Source organism: Prionailurus bengalensis, chromosome A3 (genome assembly GCF_016509475.1).
Source record: "Prionailurus bengalensis isolate Pbe53 chromosome A3, Fcat_Pben_1.1_paternal_pri, whole genome shotgun sequence".
NCBI classification, from domain to species: Eukaryota; Metazoa; Chordata; class Mammalia; order Carnivora; family Felidae; genus Prionailurus; species Prionailurus bengalensis.
The window spans coordinates 31,961,213-31,988,269 of NC_057354.1; the positions used below are offsets into that span (position 1 = coordinate 31,961,213).

Sequence of the window (27,057 nt, forward strand, 5' to 3'; positions counted from 1 at the left end):
ATATCATATATGAGTAAATTCCAAATGAATTGGATCTGTAAATGTAAAAATGAAACCATACAATTCTAGAAGAAAACGTGTGAATTCCTTGATATCTTGAGGGTGGGGTAAGGCTTTTGTTTGTTTGTTTGTTTGTTTGTTTTTAGTAATCTCTATACCCAATGTGGGGCTCAAACTCAAAACCCTGAGATCAAGAGTCACATGCTCTTCTGACTGAGCCAGCTAGGCATCCCTTTTATGTATGTATATATATATATATATATATATATATATATATATATATGTATTTAGTAAGGGAAAGGTATTTTTAACTCAAAATCCAGATACAATGAAAGAAGTGTTTGATAAATGTTATTATTTAGAAAGAAACCTTTGCATGCCAAAAAAAAAGAACAACACAAAACACAGTAAGGAGGCAAACAAATTTAAAAAAAATAAACAAAGTTAAAAGGCAAATGACAAACTTTTGTCTTCTTGGGGTAAATATTTGCCTCATGCATTATATATATTATGCATATTACCGGTAAAGGAATAGATATATAGATATAGATATAAAGAACCAGTGGAGAGGGAATAATTGGCCAGAGAAGAAAGGGGAAGCGAAGAGAAGGGAAGGGAAGGGAAGGGAAGGGAAGGGAAGGGAAGGGAAGAGGAAGAGATCAATAGTGTGAGTGTCCTGTGAACAGTCCAGGACAGAGGATAGGGCATAGAAAGACAAAAATGGACTGCCAGCAACTTCTGTGTTAAATCGACAGGAAGATAATCTGGATGTGGCTAGATGTTTAATAACATTAGGAAGCCAGTTAGCAGGTGAGAGGGAGAGGAGAGAAATTTAAAATAATCATGGTGGAGGGCAGGAGCCTGCACTGACCAGAGAAATGCCCAGAAAGACCAAAGCCTGTTGAATGAGTGCACTTGGTGAAGGTGAACTTACAAAAGAGTCATTGTGCCCCACGAGTGGCTTTTCCCCAGCAGTCCTTGAGAGCTGAGTTATTTGACTTTTTATTGTCTTCTTGGGGCAAGGACTTCCTCCTGATTCCACTCTATCATCCTGGGAATTTTTTTCCTACAGATCCAGGAAGAGGGAGGAAATGAAGGGAGGCTCAGAAAGAAGCAGTTTAACTTATATGAAAAATATTTTGACTAACTCATTGAGTTTGTCAAGTAAAACAGTGAGCAATGTGAGACCTGGAGAGAGGCAGAGAAATTCAGAAGATTCTGAGAGAAATGTTAAGGACAACTGTTAGAAGAAGGCTAGTGGTAAGTTTATCTTATCACCTTAATTCAGAGCTTGCTCTCACTGCATTTTGTTTTGTGGTTGAGTGAGGAAACCCTTGCTCAGAGCTCAAAGTCCTAACACTTCCTAGAGTTAATCTCTGAGTTCTCTGAAGGGGATGGTACACCGGGTGTGTCTGTCTCTGCAATTTGCTAGCTCCTTCCTCCTTGCTTGCCACTCCTCCCTCCCCCCAGTTCCATGCTGTCTGCAGATTAAATAGACATTAAGAGTTTTCTGTTATGACAACCTCTTCACAGCCAGGGCTGGTGGGAATGGCCCTTAGTTTAGTGTTGCTGGCACTCAGGGGATGGTAGGTTATATGCTAAGAGAAAGAATGTGAGTGTAGTGAGTTCCTTTTGCAGAGCGGGGCGGGGGGGGGGGGGGGGGGAAGCATTCCTGTCTAGGACCTTGAGATCCTTAATCAGAGCAGAATACAGACTCATTCTCCATGGAAAGGATTACAAAATCCATGATGACAATATAATTTAAAAACAAAAACAAAAAAGCCAGTTTTCTGGGGGTCAGGAGTCCATCTTGGAAAGATCGTGTCTGCATCTAGGCACTGCCCATAGCCCGGCTCTGTGTGTCTACAGAGTCTCAAAGCACAAGAAAGAAATAACGCCAGTGAGTCACCAAGTCTAGCTATTTGCTGGGAAGGTGACTTCAGAGGGAACCCAGCCAAAGCTGGAGGCATTTGTGCAGTTGGAAACTAGATTACCAGCCTGGCCCTGTTTATGTGGGACATACTGACCTGGGAAGGACTAGAGCTCCTTTAGTCCTAGGGGTGGTCCAAAGCTGGGAATAGTAACTCTGATTCCTTTTAGAATAATCACATTCTTTGAAGTTTGTTTATATTAACATCTTTTTGTGTCTCTCTCCTGGGCAGGCCCCTCCTAACCTCCTAACTTGAGGACTGATTGACCTTCTAGGCGTTACTCCCAATGACCCAACTTTGAACTAACTGCTCATGTGGCAAGGTGATGTGAAGATACTTTCATTCTGAAGGAAGACTCCAACAATACAAAGGAATGAATATCTAATGGTGGAACTTCAGGTACATAAAGTGTCCAAAGATGTTTTGGGCCAGGATGTTCTACCTTGTGCCGTTCAAATGATCGACTAGGTAGCCTCCTACTTTACCCTCTTGAGAGGTTGGCTCTGCCCTTTGGAACTTCAGAAACATCTGGCTCATTGTCTTTCTCAAAGGTTAGTGGATTTCAGTTCACTCCAAGGACTTACTGATAATGGGTATTTATAACTTGATATTATCAGTGGACAGTAGGTAAGTGCTTTTCTCGTCACTTTGATAGCAAAGGGAGAGTACGTTTACATGCTGTCTTCAGGTATGGCGGGGAGGTGGATTTTACTACCTTCTTTTATAGAACAGGAATATTAGGAACCCCAGGAGCTGAGGCTGCGAACTCTCAGAGTGTCACCACAGACATGAAGTGAGCACTCTGCCTCTCTCATGAGTCTGTCTGGCTATCCACAACAAAGGAGGCAGCCAATTTAAGATAATAAACCCAATGAAGGGCCTGTCTTCACATTTTTATTTTCTACATCAATTGGTTTGGAGCATTTGAGCTTTGTAATTACACATTTCTCCTCGTTTATGCTTTTGCTAGTGATTTGCCCTCTCTTGGCCTTTAAACAAGCCAGTTTAGCAACCATGCATTCTGACATGGGGTTTTTATAGCACACACAAAGGATATTTCTAAAACACACAAAGGATTTAGGTCACAGATATCCAGTATAAGGCTGTGTCTGCTCTATTTTAATAATGCTCTTAAAAAATAATCTATGAGTTCAATGTGCTCCGGTTCATTAGTTTAAATGAAAACTTAAATCATTCCCTAAATTATAAATTATTTTTGACTTATTTTCTAAAGCTAGGAATAGTACCACTGATTCTTTTTAGGATAATTGTATTCTTTACAGTTTATATATCTTAAAATCCTCTTAGCCATTTATGAGCTTTGTCTCTGTGTCTCAGTTTCCTCACCTGTGAAACAGACATAATAATAGGACCTTACCCACAGCATTATTACTAAAATTACATGAAGAAATTCATGTCATTAATGCCCTTAGCACCGTCTAGAGTGCTGTACCAAACTTAGCTATTGTTAGCATATTATAATTATTTTGAATTACAGAAGTAATGTGTATTGTTGTAAAAAAAAAAAAATCCAAAGAATTTGGAGGTTTATAAACTAAAGAGTAATCGTGTCCACTCTTCACCAGCCCTACCCGGTCCTACTTTCTAGAGATAGCCACTGTATATCGACTGCAGTTTTTCTCTGCGCTTAGAACTTTGCTTGCCATCTAGCAACTGGCCATGGACATCCTTCCAGAGCAGGTTCCCTAGAGCCCCCTCTTTACATAAGATGGGTATTAGCTCCTCACCCGATCTGTCTGTGGCTCTGATATGTGTTTAGGTCAGCTTTGCACATTTCTGTGCAGTCAAATCCTTGCTCTTTCCTTACACCTTCTGGGGTATGTACAACGCATAGGAAGACCTCAGGGACCAGCATTTAGAAATACACTCCCCAAAACTGGAAAACAAAGACTTGCACAATTCAAGATAAATTTTGGAAGATACATTACACATTAGTGTGAGTGTATTTTGCTTTTTACTGGAGAAGTTCAAAGACTGAACTGCTTTTAGGTGTCATGGACAATGCTACCTTCAGTTAAAGATGAGAAATATAGGAATGAAGACATCTTCCAATCTGCACAGCCTCTTTGTGGCACCCGCAGGCTTTTTAGAAGTCATGGTGTGGAAAGAATGGGGGGGAGAAGTCAGTAATTTGGTGCTCGGTGTAGTTCAACCTGTGATTTAACCAGCATGGAGTGTAAGAAGGTGGCTTTACCTTATTTCATTTCAGAAGGTTGTTGTCAAAGATCATAACAGCCAAATCATTTGGAGACTCAAAAATTACCAACAAAGCCAGCTGAAGCCAGCAGCTCTTGGCAAGTTCTGTCAAGTTCTCCGCATTCTTGCTCACATCCAGGCATTGAGACACTATCTTTGAGAACATGACTCAAAGGTATTTTCCAAAAAGACAAGTGGATATTTAAAAAGAAAAAAAATTTTTGAGTGATTACTATATCTTTGACAGTGAGGTATTTCCATAAATATTTCACTCATGTTTTTCCTACATTTTTCTTTTTTTCTTAGTAAACACATACTGTGTCTATGTAAAGTCAGCACAACTGGCTGAAAAATATGAGGCCCACTATTCCAAAATAATTTTGTTAGGAGTTGTGTGAGATTTTTGAAGATAAAAAGATAGTCTCCACCCATAATCTAGTTATTTATATTCTTTTTATTTTCTAGACTTTTTAGGGAATAATTTAGAAAAATACCAAGCCATTAGGAGTACAATATCTTATATTTTGAGATAAGGACAATTCTCTGTGTGCTCTATCATGTTAATCAATTGGTGTGCTGCTCAGACATATTATTTTTAAAGGCACGGTGTAGCAGTGTCCTCCGATGATCCATGCCTTTATGTACTCCTCTCCCACAATGAATCAAGCCCTGAATGACTAATAGAACACATGGGAGGGGATAGTGTGTGACTTGGCAGTCTAAGTTTTTGAAGATATGGCAGCTTCCATCTTGGTCTCTTGGATTGCTTACTCTAGGACAAGGACTGGAATTAGGGCTAATGGGCAAAACCCAGCCTGCAAATTGTTTTTGCATGCCTGTGAGCGAAGATTGGCTTTCTTATTTAAAAAAAAAAAAATTCTTTTTTTAACATTTATTCATTTTTGAGAGACAGAGAGAGAGATCGTGAGCAGGGGAAGGGCAGAGAGAGAGAGAGAGACACAGAATGTGAAGCAGGCTCCAGGCTCTGAGCTGTCAGCACAGAGCCGGAGGTGGGGCTCAAACTCATGACCTCAGCTGAAGTCAGACGCTTAACTGACTGAGCCACCCAGGCTCCCCTCTTATTTTTAAAATAGTTTTCTAGGGTTACCTGGGTAGCTCAGTTGGTTGAGCATCTGACTCCTGGCTTCAGCTCAGGTCTTTAGTCTCACGGTTCATGAGTCAGAGCCCCACATCAGGTTCTGCACTGACAGCACAAAGCCTGCTTGGGATTCTCTCTCTCCCACTCTCACTTCCCCTTCTCTGGCTCATGCTCTCTCTCTCTGTCTTTCAAAATAAATAAATAAACTTAAAAACAAAAAATCAAATACAGTTTTTTAAATTTTATTATTATTATTTTTTTTTTTTAGAGAGAGAGAGAGCGTGTGCACTGGGTAGAGAGAGGGGCAGGGGGAGAGGAAATCTTAAGCAGGCTCCAGGCTCAGCACGGAGCCCAACGTGGGGCTTGATCCCATGATCCTGGGATCATGACCTGAGCCGAAATCAAGAGTTGGACACTCAACGAACTGAGCCACCCAGGTACTCCTAAAATAGAGTTTATTAAAAAGGGGAGAATATGTGGCAGACTGGAGGTGGCCCACAGGGCTTAAAATATTTGCTGTCTGGTCCTTTACAGAAAAAGTTTGCCACCCCAGATCTGAGGAATGCAGGCAGCTTGCTGTGAACACACTTATCTGGAGTGCCCTGGGCCTCAGACGGTCCTATGAAAAGGCCAATATGGAGAGGAACTGAGGCCTCCCACCCAGAGCCAACACAAACTTCCTCGTCATGAGTGAATCAGCAGGGAAGTGGAGTCTTCAACTCCAGTTCAGCCTTCAAAAGGTTTCAGCCTTACCTGCTATCAGCCCGTATCCTCATGAGAGACACCCAGCCAGAACCATCTAGTCAAACCACTGCCAAATAACTGAAGCACAGAAACCATAAGAGATAATAAAAGATCAAGTGTTATTTTAAGCCTCAAAGTTTTGGGGTAATTTATCAGGCAGCCATAGTAAATAGAATATATTATGTATTGTCCCCAGGTAAAATGCTCATTCACTTCCTTTAAAAGTTCTTGGAGGTAGGAAGAATATAAACACATAAAAGTCTTCATCACCCTATTATATCTGATGATTTCAAAGCTTTGCAATAACTACTAAGACCTCAGACATCACATTCCAATAAAGGTATAGGAATCAAATTATTTCTTTAGTATTTATAAATATCATCAATGTTTTCATCTACAGCCTCTACAAACTGCCTTTGTTCCCTGTTGACATCATACTTTTGTTATACCTGCTATTCTTCAAATCACTCGTTTGCAAGGAAAGTGAATTTAGAATTGCTAGCCATCAGTCTGTCAATGACGCCATCAAGCAATTTTGGTTTTTTTCTAAGTAGTCCTGGAAGGCATTTATTGTTCCCTTTTCACAGGCAAGGAAGTTGAGGCTCACAGAGATTAAAGGGCTACAGCCACATAATTGGTTATTGAGAGCTAGGACTGAAGCTCAGCCTCCTGACTCTACACTAAGAGATCTTGTTTCTTCACCTCTGAGTATAGATAGTCCAGAGTGGCTTTGGGTTATAGGTCAGACAGTCTTTACCATTGTGCTAGTACTGACTCTAGAAATTAAGGTCCAAGCTTATGTTCATGATAAATATACACGGTCCAAGTGCTGGGTATCTATTGGCAAATAAAACCCACATCTTCACTTTCATGGATCTTCCGGTCCAGTCTAGGAGCTTACAGTCTATCTGATACGTATTTTTTTTCCTTGGACATCTATTTATTGTTTAATTAAGGCTTTATAATATTGCATGAATGAAAAGCAATAGGATGCCTTGAGACTCATTAATTACTTAACCCTTGAACTTTTGTAAGGTTTTCTTTCTTTATTCTTAAAGCTAAATTCCCCAGATGGGTGAGTAATTAGATCAAGGTTCAGAATGACAAAGACAGATAAGGTAACTGCAAACAACATCATCCCACGTTGAAAGAGCTATTCTGGTCTTTCACCTAAAGTGACTTCTTTCTGCTGAAAGAGATTTGGCAGCAGCTAGCTTAGCTGATGGCAGAAAAATCAACCATGAAATATAAAGGTTTCATAAGATTGTGACATAACCCAGTTTTTTACAGCCATTATATAATCAATGGCAAAACAGCAGGGGGACCGAAATAACTTATACCTTACTTTTGGAATGCAATAAAATCTCTATTTTGCTGTCTCCACAGATTTAAAGTCCCTATTTTGTTTTGATGATGACTTCAATTAGTTTTCATTTCTTATGCACTAACCAATTGAAAGTGGTAAGAAAGGATGGTCAGAGGCATGCTATATGGCAAAGACAAATCATTTCAGAATTCAGAAATTTGCTCCAGGAAGCCCATCAGAAAGATAAAATTCATTATGGAAAGGCCACAGGAGAATAAAGAAGAATTAGTTTATAAGCAAACAAGTATGTTTTTTCTTTTATTATTATTTTTTTTGTTTATTTATTTTTGAGAGAGAGAGAGCATAAGCAGGGGAGGGGCAGAGAGAGAGAGGGAGACACATAATCCGAAGCAGGTTTCAGGCTCCAAGCTGTCAGCACAGCCCGACACAGGGCTGGAACCCGTGAGATGTGGGATCATGACCTGAGCTGAGGTCGGACGTTTAACGGATTGAGCCACCCAGGCGCCCTAACAATGTGTTTTTCAAGGAAAGGGTGACAATGGCAAAATGTTCCAAGGTTTGTTTCACTGATAACAGGTCAGGAAGAACGTATGTTTTTGAGACTTCTTGGAGAGTATAAGGGTTGAGTCAGATGGCAGTGGGGAATGCGGGACACCTGGGAAGAGACTTATTAATTCATGCATATAAAAATGCTTTTGAGTCACTGGGCTCGGATCTGGACTACAAATATGAAATAGACACAGTCCTTGCCTTCAAGGCAGTAACAGTTAGTGGGAGAAACAGAAAGGGCAAAGGAATTTAATCATGGTAAATGGAGGAATGCAGGGCTTCTTAGGAGGAATAACTAACTTTCATTTGAAAAGTCAGAGAAGGTTTCCTGGAAGAATTCCCTAAAGCTGAGATCTGAAAGATGAGAAAGACCAAAGAAGAGTGTCCCTAAGGAAGCAAACTGTCTATGTAAAAAGCTCAGGGGCGAAAGCAGGCAAGCACAGAGTATTTAAGGAAAAGAAAAGAGTGTACAGGTGGAGGGTTGGGGGATAGTGGTGGGAGATAAGGGATAAGGGTCCTCTAAATCTAGTAAAGAAGTTTGAGCTTTAGCCCCAGCGTAAGGGAGTGGTGTGCTTAAACTTCATTAAAACAAAACAAAACAAAAGAAACAACTGGCTGCAAGAGAGGTGGAAAGCTGTTGTCATCCAGGTGGCAGATAATGGTGAGCTGTACTCAGAAAGTTGCTGTGTGGATGGAGAGAATTAAGAAATAGTCAGTAGATCTCTAAGAAAAAGAATCAGCAGGGTTATGGTTGTATACAGGACATGCTGACAAAGGAGGAAAAAAAACGTTCTGGCTTTGGCAACCAAATGGTCCAACTCACTGAGACAGGAGACACTGGGGTAGGAGCAGGTTGACTGAGAGGTGGGAGAAGTTTGAAATAAAGGTGACTGAAGGATATGTTGATTTGAATCTCAGGAGGAGCCTCTCAGGAGGCTTAGAGGTTTGGGAATCATGAGCATAGATGGGAAGGAGAAGATTCAAGACAGAATCCTGAGAAAGGCCCACAACGAAGAGAGAGAAGAGCTTATAAAGGAGATTTAAATGAATTTTTAAAAGAGGAAAAAGAAAAATAGGAAAGTGGTATCAGGGAAACCCAGGAAAAAACATTTTCCAGAGGGAAGGTGTGATCAACAGTGCTTAATGCCATTGGAAACCAGGCTGAAGCATCAGACAAACTCCAGTTGAGGGACATTCCACAAAATAAGTGACCTGGAATCTTAAAAAACATCAACACCAAGAAATACAAAAAAAACTGAGGAATGGAGATTCGAGGAGACCAATGAAACATGGAAACTGAGAATGCAATGCATGATCTCAGATTTTTTTTTTTTTTTGCTGTATTTTCTATCATCTTTAATGGTTGTATAATAATTCAGATAATTTCATTTAATTATATTTGAGTTTGTCATTTTATGAAACAAACAGGAAAGTAACTTAGTATTATTCCAGGCTTTCTCTAATCACAATTTGTGTTACTTTAGAAGAATGTTTTTAGGGCACCTGGGTGGCTCAATTGGTTGAGCGACGACTCTTGATTTCAGCTCAGGTCAGATCCCAGGGTCCTGGGATGGAGTTCTCCCCACAACCTCCACACTTAGCGTGGAGCCTGCTCAAGATTTTCTCCCTTTCCCTCTCCCACTTCCCAGCTCACACACATTCTCTCTCTCCCTCAAATAATAATAATAATAATAATAATAATAATAATAATAATATTTTATAAGATATGTGAAAAAGGGTGAAAATTGAATCTATACATTTTGACTACCAATGCTGGAAGAAAAAATGAAATTTACAGTTGCTGTGTTAGGTTTGTTTGAATATGTTTTTACTTCTGCTTCTATTTTTATTTGTCTTCAAATTCAGCATGTGGTTGGCCAAACCTCAGCTAGCATTATTTAAAAAATTCTTCTCAAGTGAAGGACTCCCTAAATTATGGGATTCTATTCTAAGATAGGAATCTGTAGGAGGATGTGAGTGTACAGGACTCTTTCAAGAAGATGGTGAAATGGGACAATGACCTTCAGTCTCCTTTCTGTGATCCTGCAATTCTGGCACTGGTGTATGGCTAAGTCGCATGCAACATACTAAAATATTTTCATTCTCTTTGTTAATTTCTCTCCACTCTTTATGTTTTTTAAAACGTAGGCATTTAAATTTTTAAAATTAAAAATGTTTCCTGTTTTCTTCAACGTCCACCAAGAGCATTTACCAATAAGCCTTTGGTAAAGTTTAGTCAAGGGCGCAAAATTTCACTGGCTTGGCCAATGCCCTCAGTGAAGATGGCGGTAGCTACATTCTATTGCCCTTACTTGCCCTCAGCAAAGGTGGCTCCAGTGACTTCCTTTCAAACCCTCTTTTCCCATAACAAATATGGCGCCTCCGCTTCCGGATTTGGATGTGCTGCTGTTGCCGGTCGGTGAGTGTAAACGGGACTTTGCAATTTTTCTCTATCAGTTGTCTTCGTGGAACAAGGAGTGCCCTGGGATTGGGAATCGGCAGGGAGTCTAGGCATTGTTATCAGATCAGTCTCATAGTTGGGAAGTTATGGCGGCTTCCCCTGGCACACTTCCAATTTCCCGTACCACCCCTCCTCCACCCCAACAACACATGGCCTCTGCAGACACCTCTTTGGGGAAACCCCGTAAATTTGCAGGCAGTGTGACCGGATGCCCTTGGGTTCTTCTCCTTTTTAAAAAGCAGCTTTTTAAAGCAATAAATACATATAATAAAATTCGCCTGTTTAAGATGTAAAATTCAGTGGCTTTTCATATATTCCCAGAATTGTGCAGCCATTCCTACAATCTATTTTTATCTTTATTTTTTAAAGTTTATTTATTTAGAGAGAATGAGAGAGAGAGAGAGAGAGAGTGCACGGTCAAGGAGGGCAGGAGCAGAGAGAGAATCCCAAGCAGGCTCTGTACTGTCATTGCAAAGCCCATCAGGGGTTCCAGCCCATGAACCATGAGATTATGACCTGTATATGACCTGAGTCCTGAACCAGAATCAAGAGCGGGATGTTTAACTGACTTAGCCACCCAGGCACACCCCCCCCCCCCCCAATCTAATTTTAGAACATTTCCATCACCCCGAAGAAATGCCCTGTGCCCCTTAGCAGTCTCCATTCACTTTGACCTTCCAGTTCTAGGCAGTTACTAGTCTACTTTCTATAGATTTGTCAATTTGGACATTTGATACAAATAAAATCATACAACATGTGGTCTTTCTTTACTAGTGTTAAAAGATAAACTGAGGCATATTTAAAATTCTAAGTTAATTTGAGTCAAAAAGCAATTTGAATTGGGCAGGATCCAGTCTAGCAGATAGAAAGGAGCTCTGAGGAGTTGAACAAAATGAGAGACTTATAGGCAGAAGGGAGCAGGAACAAGAAAGTGATACTAGGCCAAAAAAGCAGGTTGGTTATTGCATGGTTACTCCTCTTTAGGGGATGGCAAGGTTCTATCTGGCAGATTACCCAACTAGTGCTGATGAGGTGATTCCTGATTGGTTGTGGGGTTTAGCACAAGCAAAACCATTTTGGATCTGTTGTCTTGTTTTTTAACACTAGGTTTTTATCACTAAGTATACATGTGGCATGTATTCGAACTTAATTCTTTTATAAAGCTGAAAAATATTCCATGTGTGCATATACTACATTTTATTCATCCATTTATCAATTGATGGACATTTGGATTGTTTCCACTTATTGCCTATTGTGGATAAAGCTGCTGAGGGGTGCTCAGTTGGTTAAGCGTCCAACTTTGGCTCAGTTCAATGATCTCATGGTTCATGGGTTCGAGCCCTGCCTTGGGCTCTGTGCTGACAGCTCGTAGCCAGGAGCCTGCTTCCGATTCTGTGTCTCCCTCTCTCTCTGCCCCTCCCCTGCTCACACTGTCTCTCTCTCAAAAATAAACAAACATTAAAAAAAAATTAAAAAAAAAAGGCTACTGTGAACATTTGTGTAATGTTTGTGTGGACATATGTTTTTTAAAAAATTTTTTTAATGTTTATTTATTTTTGAGAAAGAGAGACAGAGTGCAAGCAGGGGAGGAGCAGAGAAAGAGGGAGACACAGAATCTGAAGCAGGCTTCAGGCTCTGAGCTGTCAGCAAAGAGCCCGATGCAGCACTCAAACTCATGAACCATGAGATCATGACCTGAGCCAAAGTTGGATGCTTTAACCAACTGAGCCACCCAGGCACCCCTGGATATATGTTTTTATGTCTCTTGAGCATATGCCTAGCAGTGGACTTCCCAGGTCAAAGTGTAACCCGTTTAACCTTTTGAAGAACTACCAAACTGTTTTCCAAAGTGCTGGCAACTTTGTATGTGGATATCCACTTGTCTCAGTGAAAAGACTGCCCTTTCCTTTTCCTATGTCTTGGCACCCTGTGGAAAATCAGTTGACCATAACTGTACATTTTACTTCTGGACTCTCAGTTCTATTCCACTGATCTATATGTCCATCCTTATGCCAGTACTCACAGTCTTGATTAGTGTGGCTTTTTACTAAGTTTTGAAATTAAAAAAAAAAAAAACACATGAGTCCTCCAACTTTGTTCTTTTCCAGGATTGTTTTAGCTATTGTGGGTCCCTTGAATTTCTGTATGAATTTTTTAAGTACTTTTGTCAATGTCTGCAAATAGAAAAAAACACACACACAACTGAGATGCAACTAAGAATTACATTGATCTATAGATCAATTCAAACCATATTGCCATCTTAAAATATTAAAATATTAGATGTGTTTCCATTCATTTAGATTTTTAATTTCTTTCAACTCTTTTTAAAAAGATTTTATTTTTAAGTAATCTCTACATCCAACGTGGAACTCAAACTTATAACCCCGAGATCATGAGTCATATGCTCTACTGACTGAACCATCCAGGAGCCCCACTTTCAAAAAATTTTTTTTTCAGTTTTCATTGTGCCTGTCTCACATATTTTTATTAACTATATTCCTAAGTATTTTATTCTTTTTTGATGCTGTTTTTTTTCTTAAGTGTATTATTTTGGGGGGAGAGTGTGAGAATGGGAGGGGCAGAGAGAGAGGGAGAGAAAGAATCCCAAGCAAGCTCCGCACTGTCAGCACAGAGCCCCTTGAGGCCCTCAGTCCCACAAACTGTGAGATCATGACAGAGTCGAAATGAAGAGTTGGACACTCAACCAACTGAGCTACACAGGCGCCCCTTAATCTTTTTTGATGCTATTGTAAATGGAGTTATGTTCTTAATTTAATTTTAGGATTATTTATTGCTAGTGTATGTAAATATTTACACAGCATTTTTACATATTTTTTATTGGCAGTTTAAAATCATTTGCATACAATTTTACTATATTGATCTTGTATCCAGTAATCTTGTTTAACTTGTTTCATGGTTCTACCAGTTTTTTAAGTGGATTCCTTGAGATTTTCTTTTTTCTTTTTTTAAATTTTTTTTAACATTTATTTATTTTTGAGACAGAGAGATAGAGCATGAACGGGGGAGGGTCAGAGAGAGAGGGAGACACAGAATCCGAAACAGGCTCCAGGCTCTGAGCTGTCAGCACAGAGCCCAACGCGGGGCTCGAACTCATGGACTGTGAGATCATGACCTGAGCCGAAGTCGGATGCTTAACCGACTGAGCCACCCAGGCGCCCCTCCTTGAGATTTTCTATCCACAAAATCACACCTTCTGCTAATAGAAATAGTTTTACTTCTCTCTAATATAGAAGACTTTTATTTCATTTTCTTGCCTCATTGTGCTAGCTAAAACCTCCAGTATAATGTTGAATAGAAGTGATCAGAGAAGGCATCATTGTCTTGTTCCTGATCTTAAGGGGAAAACATTTTACCACAAAATATACTGCTAGCTATGCATTTTTTTGTCAAAAAATACCCTTTATCAGACTGAGGAAGTTCCGTTCTATTTCTAGTTGTTGAGTGGTTTGATCATGAAAGAGTGTTTGACTTTATCAAATGCTGTGTGTGTGTGTGTGTGTGTGTGTGTGTGTGTGTTGTGGTTTTTGTCCCTTATTCTTTTTGTCCTTTATTCTAATATAGTATATTACATTGATTCATCTTGAGATGTTAGAACAACTTTGAATTCCTAAGGTTAAGTTCCACTTGGCCGTGGAGTCTAATCCTTTTTGTATTTTGCTGGGTTTGGTTTGTTAGTATTCTATCAAGGATTTTTGTGTCTGTATTCATAGTATTGGTCTGTAGTTTTTTGTGGTGTCTTTGTCTTGATTTAGTATCAGGCTGATACTGAGCTTAGACCAAATTGGGAAGTGTTTGCTCCTCTTCCATTTTTTAGAAGAGTTATTTAGGGAAGGGAATGACAAGTATAGTGGGAGGAAGTGGGGCTTATTGGAGAACCTGAAGAAAAGCCATTATGCTTGAAGCCTGGAAAGCAGTGGGGCCTGGCGTTGGAGGATCTGGGCTAGAGAGAAATTTCTGGATGGTGATTAATGTCTCAGAGGAGGAAAGAAGAGGAGAGAGCCTTGGGCTAAACATGGAGAAAGTCCAGTTGCGGATGGAGGATGAGCCACAGAGCAGGATGGAAAGAACAAAGGCAAAGAGATGGGAAGACAGGAGAGTGGTTCCCTGGAAAGCAAACAAAGGATGGCAGAAGAAGGAGTTTCTAGAAGTCGTATGCTAGAGTGATTGAATTGGTGGAGATGAGGAAATGAACCAATTTAGACTTTTGAGAATTTTGTGGATAGGAGAGGAGACTGGCTGTGGGGAGTGCAGGTGTCAAAGATTTCCGTTTCACTTTTCTTTCTTTCTTGACAACCTTTGTTTGAGAGAGAGAGAGAGAGAGAGAGAGAGAGAGAGTGTGTGCTTGCACACGGGAGCCAAGGAGGGGCAGAGAGAGAGGGAGAGAAAGAATCCCAAGCAAGCAACGTGGAGCCCAATATGGGTCTCAACTCATGAACCATGAGATCATGACCAGAGCTGAAATCAAGAGTCTGTTGCTTGACCAGCTGAGCCACCCAGGCACCCCACTTTCTTGACAACTTTAAAAAAAAGTTTATTTAATTTTGAGAGGGTGGGGGGAGAGAGAAGGAGTGGGGGAGGGGCAGAGAAAGAGAGAGAGAGAGGGACAGAGGATCCAAAGAAGGTTCTGTGCTGACAGCAGAGAACTCCATGCAGGGCTCGAACTCACAAACCATGAGATCGTGATCTGAGCTGTAAGTTGGACAGACGCTATAACCGACTGAGCCACCCAGGCACCACTTCTTGACAACTTTTAATGTTGATATGATTTTATACTTTCAAAAAATTGCAAGACTTGTACAAGGAACTCCCAAATAGCATTTTCCAGATTCACCAGCTGTCTATACTTGCCCCATCAATTTACTTTACCATTCTCTCTCTCTCTCTCTCTCTCTCTCTCTCTCTCTCTCTCACACACACACACACACACACACACACACACAGCGCTATTTGAGAGTGTGTTGTGCACACCTTTCCCCCTACCAACTGATGTTTGAGTGGCATTTCCAAAGAACAAGGACATTCTCTTACATGCTAGGTTTTGTTGAAAATGGGAGCAATTTGGGCATATTGAAAAATCTAAGTGAAGATCCGTGGGAGAGAAGTGAGAGAAGGGGTTGTTGTCACTGAGGGCTTGTTGAAGGGTCTAGAGAGCAGGATTTAAGGTGCAGGTGGAGGGGTTGGACTTTGCCACAGGAGGGACAGCTCTGTGTTGTGAAGAGGAGTGAAGCAGTGTGCAGACGTCGGAGACTTTGTTCTGCTTGATGGGTGGTGGAGGAAGTTCCTCTCTGCTGGATTCTGTTTCCTTTGTCGGTTAGGAAGTGAGCAGATCTACTGAAAAGAGCAGGAAGGCGTGTGGCAGATGGGAAGCGTCTGAGTTGAAGAAGACAGGAGAAAGCACAAGAGTCAAGGAGAGGGGAAGAGGAAGTAATGAGATAAACATCTCAAGATTCATGTGGCCAAACAGCCCATTTCTAGTTGATGTTTATTCAGTTAGAGTGAGCCAGCTTGCTCTATTCAGTGACTCATGTCTAGCCCTGCAGAGGGGGGAGATAAACTGAGTTCATCTAGGCGAGGGTTTTGCCAAACGGGTGTGATAAAAGAACACAATGGTTCGGGAAGGGAAGTTTAGGGTACTGACAAGATAATGGACTATAAAATACACTGGATAAGAATGAAAGAAGTAAGATGGCTACTGAATGGGAAATAGAAGGGCAAATGGATAGGAGGTAGACTGGGAAGATGGAAGCCTGTAAATTGTTTTCTAATTATTACTATTTGACTTATTGGATCTAGATATTATTGAGCATGCATTCTCTACTGAGTATTTTCCATCCATTAATTTCATATAATTCCTATGACAACCCTATGAGGTAAGCACAGGCATCAAGCCATTTTTATCGATAGAGGAAACAGACGTTAGTGACTTGCGTAAGGTGACACAGCTAAAAAGTGAGTCTCTAACTTCAGAGACCCTGTGTATCTCTGGACTGCTCTGCAGAGCTTCCCAGCTGTGCTCCTTGCTCCACTTTGACCCTCCTCTGACTCACGCTTCACTTAGCTAACAGTGTGAGCATTTGGAAATGCAAATTGATTGTACCGGGCACTAACTCAGAACCTTTCATTACACGTCACTGGAAATATGTAAAAAAAGAAGAATTAACAGATGAATAAAGACTTGGACAGGTGGATAGTTTTATGATAAAGAAAATCATAGTATGATGTTAATTGTGAAATCTAGACGGTAGCTATAGGAATGTTCATCAGATAATTGTTTCCAGTTTTCTTTATGTTTGAAACTTTTCACTGTAAAAACATGAAGGGAGGGAAGACCTTTGGCTGAAAAAAGAGATGAAGCTAAACAGCTTTTTATCTGAGGACCCTGACTGACTTGGATTTATAAGTTGGTAAGAATCTGTAGTCATGGGAGAATGGCTGTCTTCTCTCGGTAAGCAGGTTTTGATGTACCAAGAGACATCTTGTGCCTGTGCCCCTATGGTATTGGAAAAGAACACTTAGATTGTATAATTAAAGCCTTTTTTGTTTTTTTTAAGTTTTATTTATTTATTTTGAGAGAGACAGAGACAGGGCAAGTAGGGAAAGGGCAGAGAGAAAAGGAGAGCGAGAATCCAAAGCAGGTTCCACACTGCCAGTGCAGAGCCCGATGGGGGCTTGAACCCATGAAACCATGAGATCATGACCTGAGCCGAAACCAAGAGTTGGAAGCCTTAACAGACTGAGCCACCCAGGTGCCTCGGCACTTTTTTTTTTTTTTGAAAGATCCTTTTAAGCAATCTCTACACACAATGTGGGGCTCAAACTCACAACCGTGAGATCGAGAGCCGCATGCTCTCTTGACTGAGCCAGCCAGGTACCCCAAGTACTTTTAAGAGGAAAATAAGCTCTTCTGGAGAAGGAAGTGGAACCCCGTGTTAAAAGTTTTAGGGCAGAGATAATCATTGCATCGTACTTGTCAGCTTAGGTGGTTACAGGCCATAGGAAGGGTCTCATCTGTACCTATTACTTGCTTTCTCCTGGGCAACTTCAGAATTCCAAAGAATGTTTTGCATGCACAGTTTCTTACTTTGCAATAAACCAGATTCTGCCTTTCAGTAGACTTTCTTTTTTCTTTCTTCCTTCCTTCTTTCCTTCTTTCCTTCCTTTCTTCCTTTTTTTTTTTTTTTTTTTTTTTTTTTTGTTCAAATGCCCAGTTTGGAATATATTTGACATTTAATACCAGTGATTTCTAAAAGAAAAGACAGATATCACATCCATCTGCTGCTTGTATCACTAATGACACTCTTGCTTGATGGTCAATGTCAAGGCTCCTTTTCAGGCAGGCAGGATGTACTGCTGTCCTTCACTGAACTATTTGTTCCCTTCCAGAAGCCTCCAGAGCAGTGTTTGTTAACACGAGGGGAGAAGGAAGAGACACAGATGCCTGTGGCGGAGGTGTTTGATGAAACTTCAGGCTTGGTTGGCTAATGTAATATGTGTGAAGAGACAGGATGTTCTTGCTTCTTTGGGAACCTTGATCCCTCTGCTTCTTTCAGAAGCAATCAGCTGCTTGCTCTCTTGGCTCACTCTCTGCATGGGCGAATGTCCACAACAGCATGCGACCGTTGTCCTCAAACAAGAAGAATCTTGCCAGGCCTCTCTGTTGATATGTTTTTATACACACCCTATCTTTGCCTGATAGGGTGGTCCTTTGGGCTGTGCAGACACAGGAGGCTGGGAGGTCTGGGAGGTGGGTTCATTCCAGATTGGCATTTTCTAGATGAAGTTTCTTTGGGCAAGTTACTCGACTTCTCTCTGTGTCTGACTGTCTGATTGTAAATGAGGGTCGTGGTAGGATTGCCTGCTTCATGGGGCTACTGCAGATGAAACTCTTCACACAGTGCTTGGCACCCAACAAGCACTGGATAAATGTTATCTACCCTTATTATTATACTGTTCCTGTTATTCTGAAATTGCTTGTTTCATTCAAACATATGTCTTTGAGATCTTTCAGGTTCCAACTGTCATCTTAACAGCTGTACAGTATTCCATAATTTGGAATACCACCCCCTCCGAAAACTATTCCTTCTCTAACGCAGTTAGATAAAGCAACCCAGTCATTAAAGCTGCCATTCCTCATTGACTCTCTTTCTCTTTAGCCCCTTTACCTGTTCAGTGATGAAGTTCTACTCTCGTTTTAGTTCCTACATATGTTCTTAATCTGCCCCCTGCTCTTGATTACCCCTACCCTAGTTCACATGCTCCTTGTCTCTCACCAGGACCATGGCAGCTGAATGAATTCCTGTTGCTTCTAAGATTGCTGGCCACTGGGGTGAAGCCCTATAAAGTCATCTCCCATCCAGCTGCCAAATCTGCAGATCTGACTGTGTAAACTCCTCTGCGTGGCACGTGGCGGCCCACGGCAGTCATGACGCGTGGTGTTGGCTACAATATGATTTATTGATGACAGAAATTTATGAGGCAGAGAGTTGCAGAGGGTTTAGGCTCTCCCCAGGCCCATAGTTATTTTATAGAGAGGTGGGCAGAGCTGAATGCACTGTAAAGAACCTTCCAACAGAGAATCCAGTACCCACAAGTAGATCGGGGTCTACCTGGGGAGGGAGGATGAGGAGCACCTAATTTTATTTTATTTTATTTTTTTTTAGGAACACCAATGTAACAAGAAATGTCCAAGTGATGAACCCAATAAAGCACCTTTGTGGTCTCGAAAGCTCAGCCGGAGCGTTTGTGCATCCAAGTGGCTATCAACAGCCAAGCCTCGCTGTCCTTCCCAGAGCTGGGAACAGAAGAGCCCCACAGCCATCCAGCTGAAACCACAAGGTTTGTCTCTCCCCAGTTACCCATGTGCGATTGTTCTTTGACTCTCACTTTAAACTCCCAGCACCCCATGGCACTTGTGGTTGCCCAAGCTGGTTCTACTTGCATTTGTGCTGTCCCCCAGGCATTGGCCTGGCCTGCCCCATGCTTGGAGATGACCTTCTCCAGAAAACTTACTGTTGCTTTCTGGGTTCTTCTCTGTCTTGTCGTTGTGTTTACATGGTATGTTGGTGCGTTTGCATCATCCCAAACTGTGAGCAACTTGAAGGAAGGGTCTATTACATTCACCTTTGTATACCCGGGCCTGGTGTGTTAAATCATTGACTGAATGCATGTTTGACTAGACCACAGATAAAAATACAAGTTACCCGTAATCTCACGAGTCAGCAATTAAACCACTGAATTAATTACCCTTGAAGTTTATTTGGGATTTATCCTTCAAGATGCTTTTTTTCTAGCTATAGATATGTGTATTTCTCACTTACACAAACATACACACACACACACACACACACACACACACACACACATACACCCCACACATGATTCTGCATTTTATAAAGTCTGGATCAAACCCTACCTATTGTTTAAAAATCTTTTTTCCACATAATGTATCATAGACAGTCTCTCTTCTCATTACATATTCTTGTAGTCCTTGGATTATTGTGTTGCACAGTGCTTCATCCTTATCAGACATACGGTTTATTCTCCAGCTGAAATTGTTAATCTTTCTGTGTCGAGAGTATTTGTTTCTCATGATGAAGAAACATGGTAAACAAATACTGGGTCTAAAGTAAGCACAAGGAAGACTGTTACTAATGGGAAAGTATTCTGGCCAAAGTATTGTTTGGCCTTTAAGGCGCTGGGACTTTAGTCCTTCAAGCTGTGACTGAAATGGGGGCCTCCTCTTAGGCAATGCCTCTTGTATTGAATTATTTTTTCCACAGCAGGACTATGGCGACCCAGGAAGCCACTCCAGGCAGCCAGTCCGAGGAGAGCAGTGCCTTGGATTTGCCAACAGTTTATGACATAAGAGATTATGTGCTGCAGAGACCCCACCAAGAGGCCGACAGTGAGGCTTTTAGTTCTGTAGAAGCCCTTTCTAGTGCTTGCTCTTCTGATGCAGATCCAGGTAAGAAACAGGGTTTGAAACAAGCTAACACTGACACCCCCCCCCCCCCCCATACATACAGGTATGTGGTTGTTTGTTTCTCTCTTTTCCAATAGCACCTCTCTGAGGAATGATTCATTGTCTCGGGTAGAAAAACATCTTATCTAAGCACAACTGTGGGGAGAGACTTCAAAGGACAAGCTCCCTGGTGTAACCACAAGGAGCTATTTCCTGGAGGCCTTTTTGTCTGAGGACCTTTCTAATCTCCATCCAACTGCATTCAGAGGTTCAACAGGGAGAGGGTGGAATTGAATTTTGTTTTGTTCTTTTAAAACTTCAGAAAGTTGGGGTGCCTGGGTGGCTCAGTGGATTAAGCATCTGACTCTTGATTACAGCTCAGGTCATGATCTCATGGTTTGTGAGTTCGAGCCCCACGTTGGGCTCTGTGCTGACAGCATGGAGCCTGCTTGGGATTTTCTCTCTCCCTTTCTCTCTGACCCTCCCCTGCATACACTCGCATGAGCACGTGCACACTCTCTCTCTCAGAATAAATAAATAAATTAAAAAATAAAATAAAAACGAAAACTTCAGAATGCAGCAATGTGGGCCTGTTAAATGTTACAGGGGACAGTAGTAGGGCACTCAGTATTCCTCGTATAGAGTATACTCTGCATTTGGGGAACAACTTTTCTACAAGTTTCCCTGACTGAATTGCCAAAAAGTTTATTATTTAAGCTTAATGATGATTGTTGACGTAGTTACTGACCATCTCTGGTTGTAAAGCCCTTGTCTTTCCCATTCTTTGCCCAGTCCAGACCTGGAGGTCCACAGACCTGGGCCCAAAGCTCTCCCACTTACTGGCTCTGGGACTTGGGGCATGTTTCTTAATGTCTCTGAGCTCTGTGGACTTGACATCATCACTTAGATTTCTGTTAGACTTCTGGAATTTGATATATCCTAAAGCAAATTGCTAATTCCTCCACCCCCTCCCCAGTCCGTTTCCCCTTGTATATACACACCTGTTCGTTGACCCTTTCTCATCTCTAAAAAGCATTTTTACCCATCCATTCACTTAGGCCCAAACTTTGGAGTCATCCTCAACCTCTCTCACATCCAGTCTATCACTGTCAGCTTTACTGCCAGAGTAAGATCTAGAATCTAAACCGTTTTGCCACCCCCTCTGCTGCCACTATTGCCTGTCTTCTGGATTATTGTTACAAACTCCTAACCAGCTCTTTCCATACCTGCCCTTGACCTCCTACACTCTCTTCTCAACACATCCACCAGAGGATCCTTTTAAAAATGCAAATCAGATCATGTGAGTCCTTGGTGCAAAACTCCCATGGCTTCTCATCTGTCTCAGAGCAAAAGCCAAAGTCCTATGGCACCCATGCCCTCTGGGCCGTGGGTCTGCCACGTCTCTGCCCTGACCTCCTACTGTTCTTATCCTCACTGGGCGGGGCCTCTGCCTCCCACCTCTAAGAGCCAGCCACCCTCCTCCCTGTTGACGTTCTTTGTTGTACCCTTCCCTGGCTTTATTCTTTGCCTCGGCAGGAATGCCACTGGGCACCCTAGATTTGACTTTAATTGATTCATCTCCTGGAATATAAATTCCAGGATAGCAGGTACTCAATAAATACTTGTATGAGGAATGAATGGGTGAATGTTAACTGCTATTGGTATTTCATTAAGAGATATGCTTGTATGGATGTAGGGCTGAAGCTGATCCCAACGTAAAAACATCTCTGGTCCCCTCTCCACTGCCCACACATGTAGCTTAAGGCTGGTTAGGAGTAACTTTGGAAAGTTCCATGTATGAGGAGTGGGAGTCATAGGCAGCACTGAATCAAGTGAAGCCTGAATTTAGCCCCATAGCACAATCAGTGTTGGAGGAGATTGTCAGATTGCATCTGCCTCCCAGAAGAAAAGTCAAAATGTGTAATTGATGGAGACATGGCCCAACTGTCAGCCATTAACGTGTGCAAAGTGCGTTATCAACTATTGTGCAGTGATATAAATCTGAGCCACTTCTGCGAGGATAGAACACATGCACCCCAAACCCAAGTAGGTCCAGTCCAACTGGAGGCCCAGTTCTCACTTTGTCTTCTCCTTGCTTGGGCCTCCACCGCATTCCTACGTGCCCTGGGCCTTCGTATGTCACCCTTCAGAGCCTCCCCAAAAGACGATTTGAAACTTGGACTCAGAGACAAATAGCTTCAAGTGTCAGTTTTTTTCCAGGATGGTCTTCATTTAAGAATACCTAGCCTTAACCTTAAAGAATGGTTTAATTTCAGGAATCGAGGATAGGTAGAAGAGAGAGTGGGAAACTCTGTCTGTCTGATGTTCCTAAAATGCATCGTATTTATGTTTTCCACCCCTACACATTCTTACACCCCCCCTCTGCACCCTACCCCCTAATTTGACCTTTCCAAATGGAGCCATTCCTAGCATCTGGGAGTCTTATCTCCTCCTTCTTCCCTGTGGCCATGCCTCCTGATCTGCAGCATGTGTTTAAAACACTAATGTTGGTTTACACATACTACCCCAACGAAGGTTCTGTGGTTACTTTTCTCGGCAGAGCTAGACATCGGGATGTCTTAGAATACAGGAATAATGATCACTCCCATTTATGGCAGCCTGGCTGCCTGTCAGGTTTTTTGTTGTTGGGCTCCATGCTAAGTGGTTCACAAAGATTGCTACTTTTAATTCTTACCACAAACCTGAGAAGCAGAAAGCAACCCTATTTTATAAATAAGGAAATGTAGATGTGGAGACATTAGGAAGCCTGCCCAGTGTTACTTAATAAATGGCGGAGCTGGGCTGAGCCCAAAGGCACTGTTTTAAATCACATTTTTATTGGAAAAAAGTTGCTTTTTCTAACCTGGAAAACAACCAAATAGATGATATCACTGAGATAAGGAATTGCCCAGAAATGAATCTAGGCAAGTTTGTTCACTTGATACAGCAAACAACTCATTTTTGGAGGGGGGGCAGTTTTAGGGAGGAATATTAAGTTTTTGATACTATTTTATTCAGACTTACATATTTAAAAGCAATATTAATTTTGTGGTGCAGTCCACCATTCTGCAGTACTTTTGTATGCTATACCATTTATTACTCACGATACTTGTTATGGTTGCTTAAAATTGGACCAGATCGGGGCATCTGGGTGGCTCAGTCGGTTACGTGTCTGACTTCGGCTCAGGTCATGATCTTGCAGTTTGTGAATCTGGCCCTGTGTCAGACTCTGTGCTGACAGCTCAGAGTCTAGAGCCTGCTTTGGATTCTGTGCCTCTCTCTCTCTCTCTCTCTCTTTCTCTCTCTGCCCCTCGCCCGCTTGCACTCTTTTTTTCTCTCTCTCGAAAGTAAAAATAAATATTCAAAAAAATTTAAAAAATAAAATAAAATAAAATAAAATAAAATAAAATAAAATAAAATAAAATAAAATAAAATAAAATAAAATTGGACCAGATCACCTAGAGCTTCCCAAGAACTGAGTGGAAATGATATCCGAAAGATATCATGATGGGAGCAGGGATTACGCTAGGATCCAACCCAATGGAAGGCAGCCACCTTTATATTTAGTAGCTTTGTATTTAGTAGCTTTGTAGCGGATAGTTTATAGTAGGCAGGAATAAATGCACTCAGGTGTATCCACCACAAAAGGAACTTAATTCTGATCTAAGTGAAATTTACACAGCATGGGAAGCTATTTATTTTGTTGTAAACATTTCAGGGTTGCCTTTTGTGAGAAAGAGATTTTTACTAAGTAAATTTAGGAAAGATTGTCACTGGTAATCCGACCATTACCAGCCAGTGAAATGGCTGAGGTGGACGGTCCTACACTGTGGGGGAAATCACTGCCCTAACCACCCAGCCTGATTTGCTCTTGGCTGACCATCTTGCACCTCCAGTTTCTCAAAACTGTCTATGGTCTTGAGTTTTGATTTTCTATTTATAAAGAGGACCCGGGGTGGGGGGGTGCCTGGGTGGCTCGGTCAGTTGAGCCGCGATTTTGGCTCAGGTCATGATTTCACGGTCTGTGGGTTCGAGCCCTGCATCGGGCTCTGTGCCGACAGCTCAGAGCCTGGAGCCTGCTTCGGATTCTGTGTCTCCCTCTCTCTGCCCCTCTCCCGCTCATGCTCTGTCTCTCTTGCTCTCAAAAATAAATAAACATTAAAAAAAATAAAAAAAATACATAAAATCTTAAGTAAATAAATAAATAATAGGATCCGGGGCACGTGGGTGACTCATTCAGTTACGGGGCTGACCCTTGATTTTGGCTCAGGTCATGATGTCATGGTTCGTGTTGGGCCCGTGTTGGGCTCTGCACTGTCAGCATGGAGCCTGCTTGGGATTCTCTCTCCCTCTCTCTCTGCCTCTGCCTGGCTCTCCCTCTCTCTCCCTCTCAAAAATAAATAAATATTTAAAAACTAAAATTTAAAAAAGTATATATAAGTAAGATCCACTTTCCTTCCCTTTACTGCATGCTCACAGATTCTCTCCCCCACAGCCCTTCAGCAGATTTTGCCCACATTTTAATCTAGTTCTGATAACTCTGGATCTGTTGTTTGCTCAGAGACACGGCCTACCTTTACATTGGTCTCCGTTGGTGTTCTGATGGCTACTGTTCTAGCTCTGCTTTTTAACATATCCAGCTCCCAAGCCAACTTGCATTCTTGGCTTGCTTGTTTGCTTGTTTTGTAAGGAAGTTGATCTTCTAGAGATTGGTGAACACAGTCAAAGTTTTCCAGCTGATAGTCACCCAAGGTATCTCAGCATTGGGCTGCACCCAGCCCTAGTACTCCCTTTCTGTTGGTTGCACTTAGATAGCCTGTGCTTACCTCAGAGTATGGTTGACTACCTCAAGAACCGATGGAGTATGGCAGGTTGCTTACAGAGGTCTGAGGGTGAACCCAGGACCTGGCTTCTCTAGCTACTGGGTGAAATAGGAGCCAGGAGCTGACCCTTAAGATTCAGTCAAATTAGCCCAGTTGTCAAAACCTATGGTTAAAATTCAGACACACAGTTAGCAAGGAGATGGGGTCCACGGTGATGGTATAGAATAGCCTACTGGTAGCAGAGCACAGCCCTGCAACAGGTAATGCAACGAGAGTACCCAGAAATCCCAGCAAGTGGCAGGCAGTGTGCAGGTGGCTTATCAGTGAGTGGGAAGGTCCCAACTTCAAGGTCGGAGTCAGCATCAGAGTTGTAACCTCTGGAAGAATAGCAGGCAAGGGACGAGTGGCCCCAATTTTAGGAGATGGCAGGGACCACTGTAAAAACCAGGTTTTAAGGACAGGGACCTGGGCTGACGCCTAACTTTTATAAAGGATCCCCCATTTCACCATGTAGCTGCCTCTGGCTTTGCCCACCACTGACCTGTTCTTCCCAGCCAGGCTTTTTGAAGGGGTTGCCCATATTCCATTCTACTTCCTCTTATGATTGTTCTTCAATTCTGGGCACATGTCCTTCACCCCCACTACCCACTAGACTAAGCCCGCCCTTGCTCAGATGCTGGTGATTTTGCCCGGGAGCTAAACCTAATGGACATTTCTCTGCCCTAATCTTGTATGCCCAACTGCCATATCACTGTTCATGCCCTGGAGGAGGATATTAGCAGCAAGGGACATGAGAGTTCAGAGCACTTTCGAGGAAATGAGTTGATAAGAATCGGAGAGTATTAGTCAGGAAAACCTCAAAGCCTTGGTCATTTCAGTCTGGGTACCCAAAAGCGGGTGAGTCTGGGCTGTGTCTCTCTAGATAAACACCGCTCCTCTGTCTCGAACTGGTGTCTTGAGCAAGCATTGTCTAGCTACTTCTTATGAAGTAGTACTAAAACAAACAACAACTTGTCACCTAAGCCAGGCATAGGAGTACAGAACTCCCTCCCTTCTCTTCCTGGTGAGATCTGACAGAAGAGCCACACCGCCAAAGAGGTCTTCTTGAAACAGCATTTCCATCACGTTCCTCTATTTAAATCCCTTTGAGATATCATTGTACACCCTCACTTTCCTTCCAACTCCAAACAAGGCTCCTGTGCCTCCTTGTCAGGGCTCTGCATAATCTCATGTCCAAAGCATTTGTTCAAGATTAAAAAAAAAATTATTTTAATGTTCATTTGCTTTTGAGACAAAGAGAGAGAGACAGAGTGTGAGCGGGGGAAGGGCAGAGAGAGAGAGAGAGGGAGACATAGTATCTGAAGCAGGCTCCAGGCTGTGAGCTGTCAACACAGAGCCTGATGCGGGGCTTGAACCCATGAACTGCAAGATCATGATCTGAGCCAAAGTCGGACGCTTAACTGACTGAGCCGCCCAGGCACCCCTGTTCAAGATATTTAACAGCCATACAGCCATTCAGCAGTATTGCAATATTTTAGTAACTGGCAAGGCACCAGGTAACATACAGGTGGATGCCAGCCGAATGCAGGCCCCTGCTGGTGTCTAACTACTCATTAACACAGGCCTGCTACTCCTGTCGGGCTTGTTTTTATGCTGAGTCAGGCCTTAATGCCTCAGCTGCGTTGTTCCTGTCCTTGAAATGTGCTCCTTCCTTCCTGGTCAGCTCCAGGCCACTCCAGAAACTGTTGAGCTGAGTCCGTCAATTAGTCCCCCATACACACTTAGCGATGGGCTTGGATTCCCTGCCTCTTAGATACTTGTTTCCTTTCTCTTTTGTTACTGGGCTGGACAAAAGCATAGAGTAAACAGAATGCAAGTGCCAGGTGAGATGGTCAGTACTCTCGGATAAAGCCCTCAAAAACAA

The 27,057-nt window shown here is 42.1% G+C and overlaps 1 protein-coding gene across 3 annotated transcripts in view; it reads left to right on the forward strand.

Annotated features, from left to right (window-relative positions):
- Positions 1-990: 990 nt before the first annotated feature.
- The window catches only part of SHLD1 (shieldin complex subunit 1), a 97,237-nt gene continuing 71,170 nt past the window's right edge, over positions 991-27,057 (forward strand). The window contains exons 1-4 of one of the 3 annotated variants that reach the window (XM_043602846.1): positions 991-1,260; positions 2,163-2,482; positions 19,010-19,184; positions 20,129-20,313. In XM_043602846.1, the coding sequence (XP_043458781.1) occupies positions 20,136-20,313 (178 nt within the window). In that variant the 5' untranslated portion in view covers positions 991-1,260; positions 2,163-2,482; positions 19,010-19,184; positions 20,129-20,135. Of the gene's footprint in view, positions 1,261-2,162; positions 2,483-9,804; positions 10,287-19,009; positions 19,185-20,128; positions 20,314-27,057 lie in introns of those variants that run through there. The other 2 variants (XM_043602847.1, XM_043602845.1) reach the window with 2 other exon arrangements.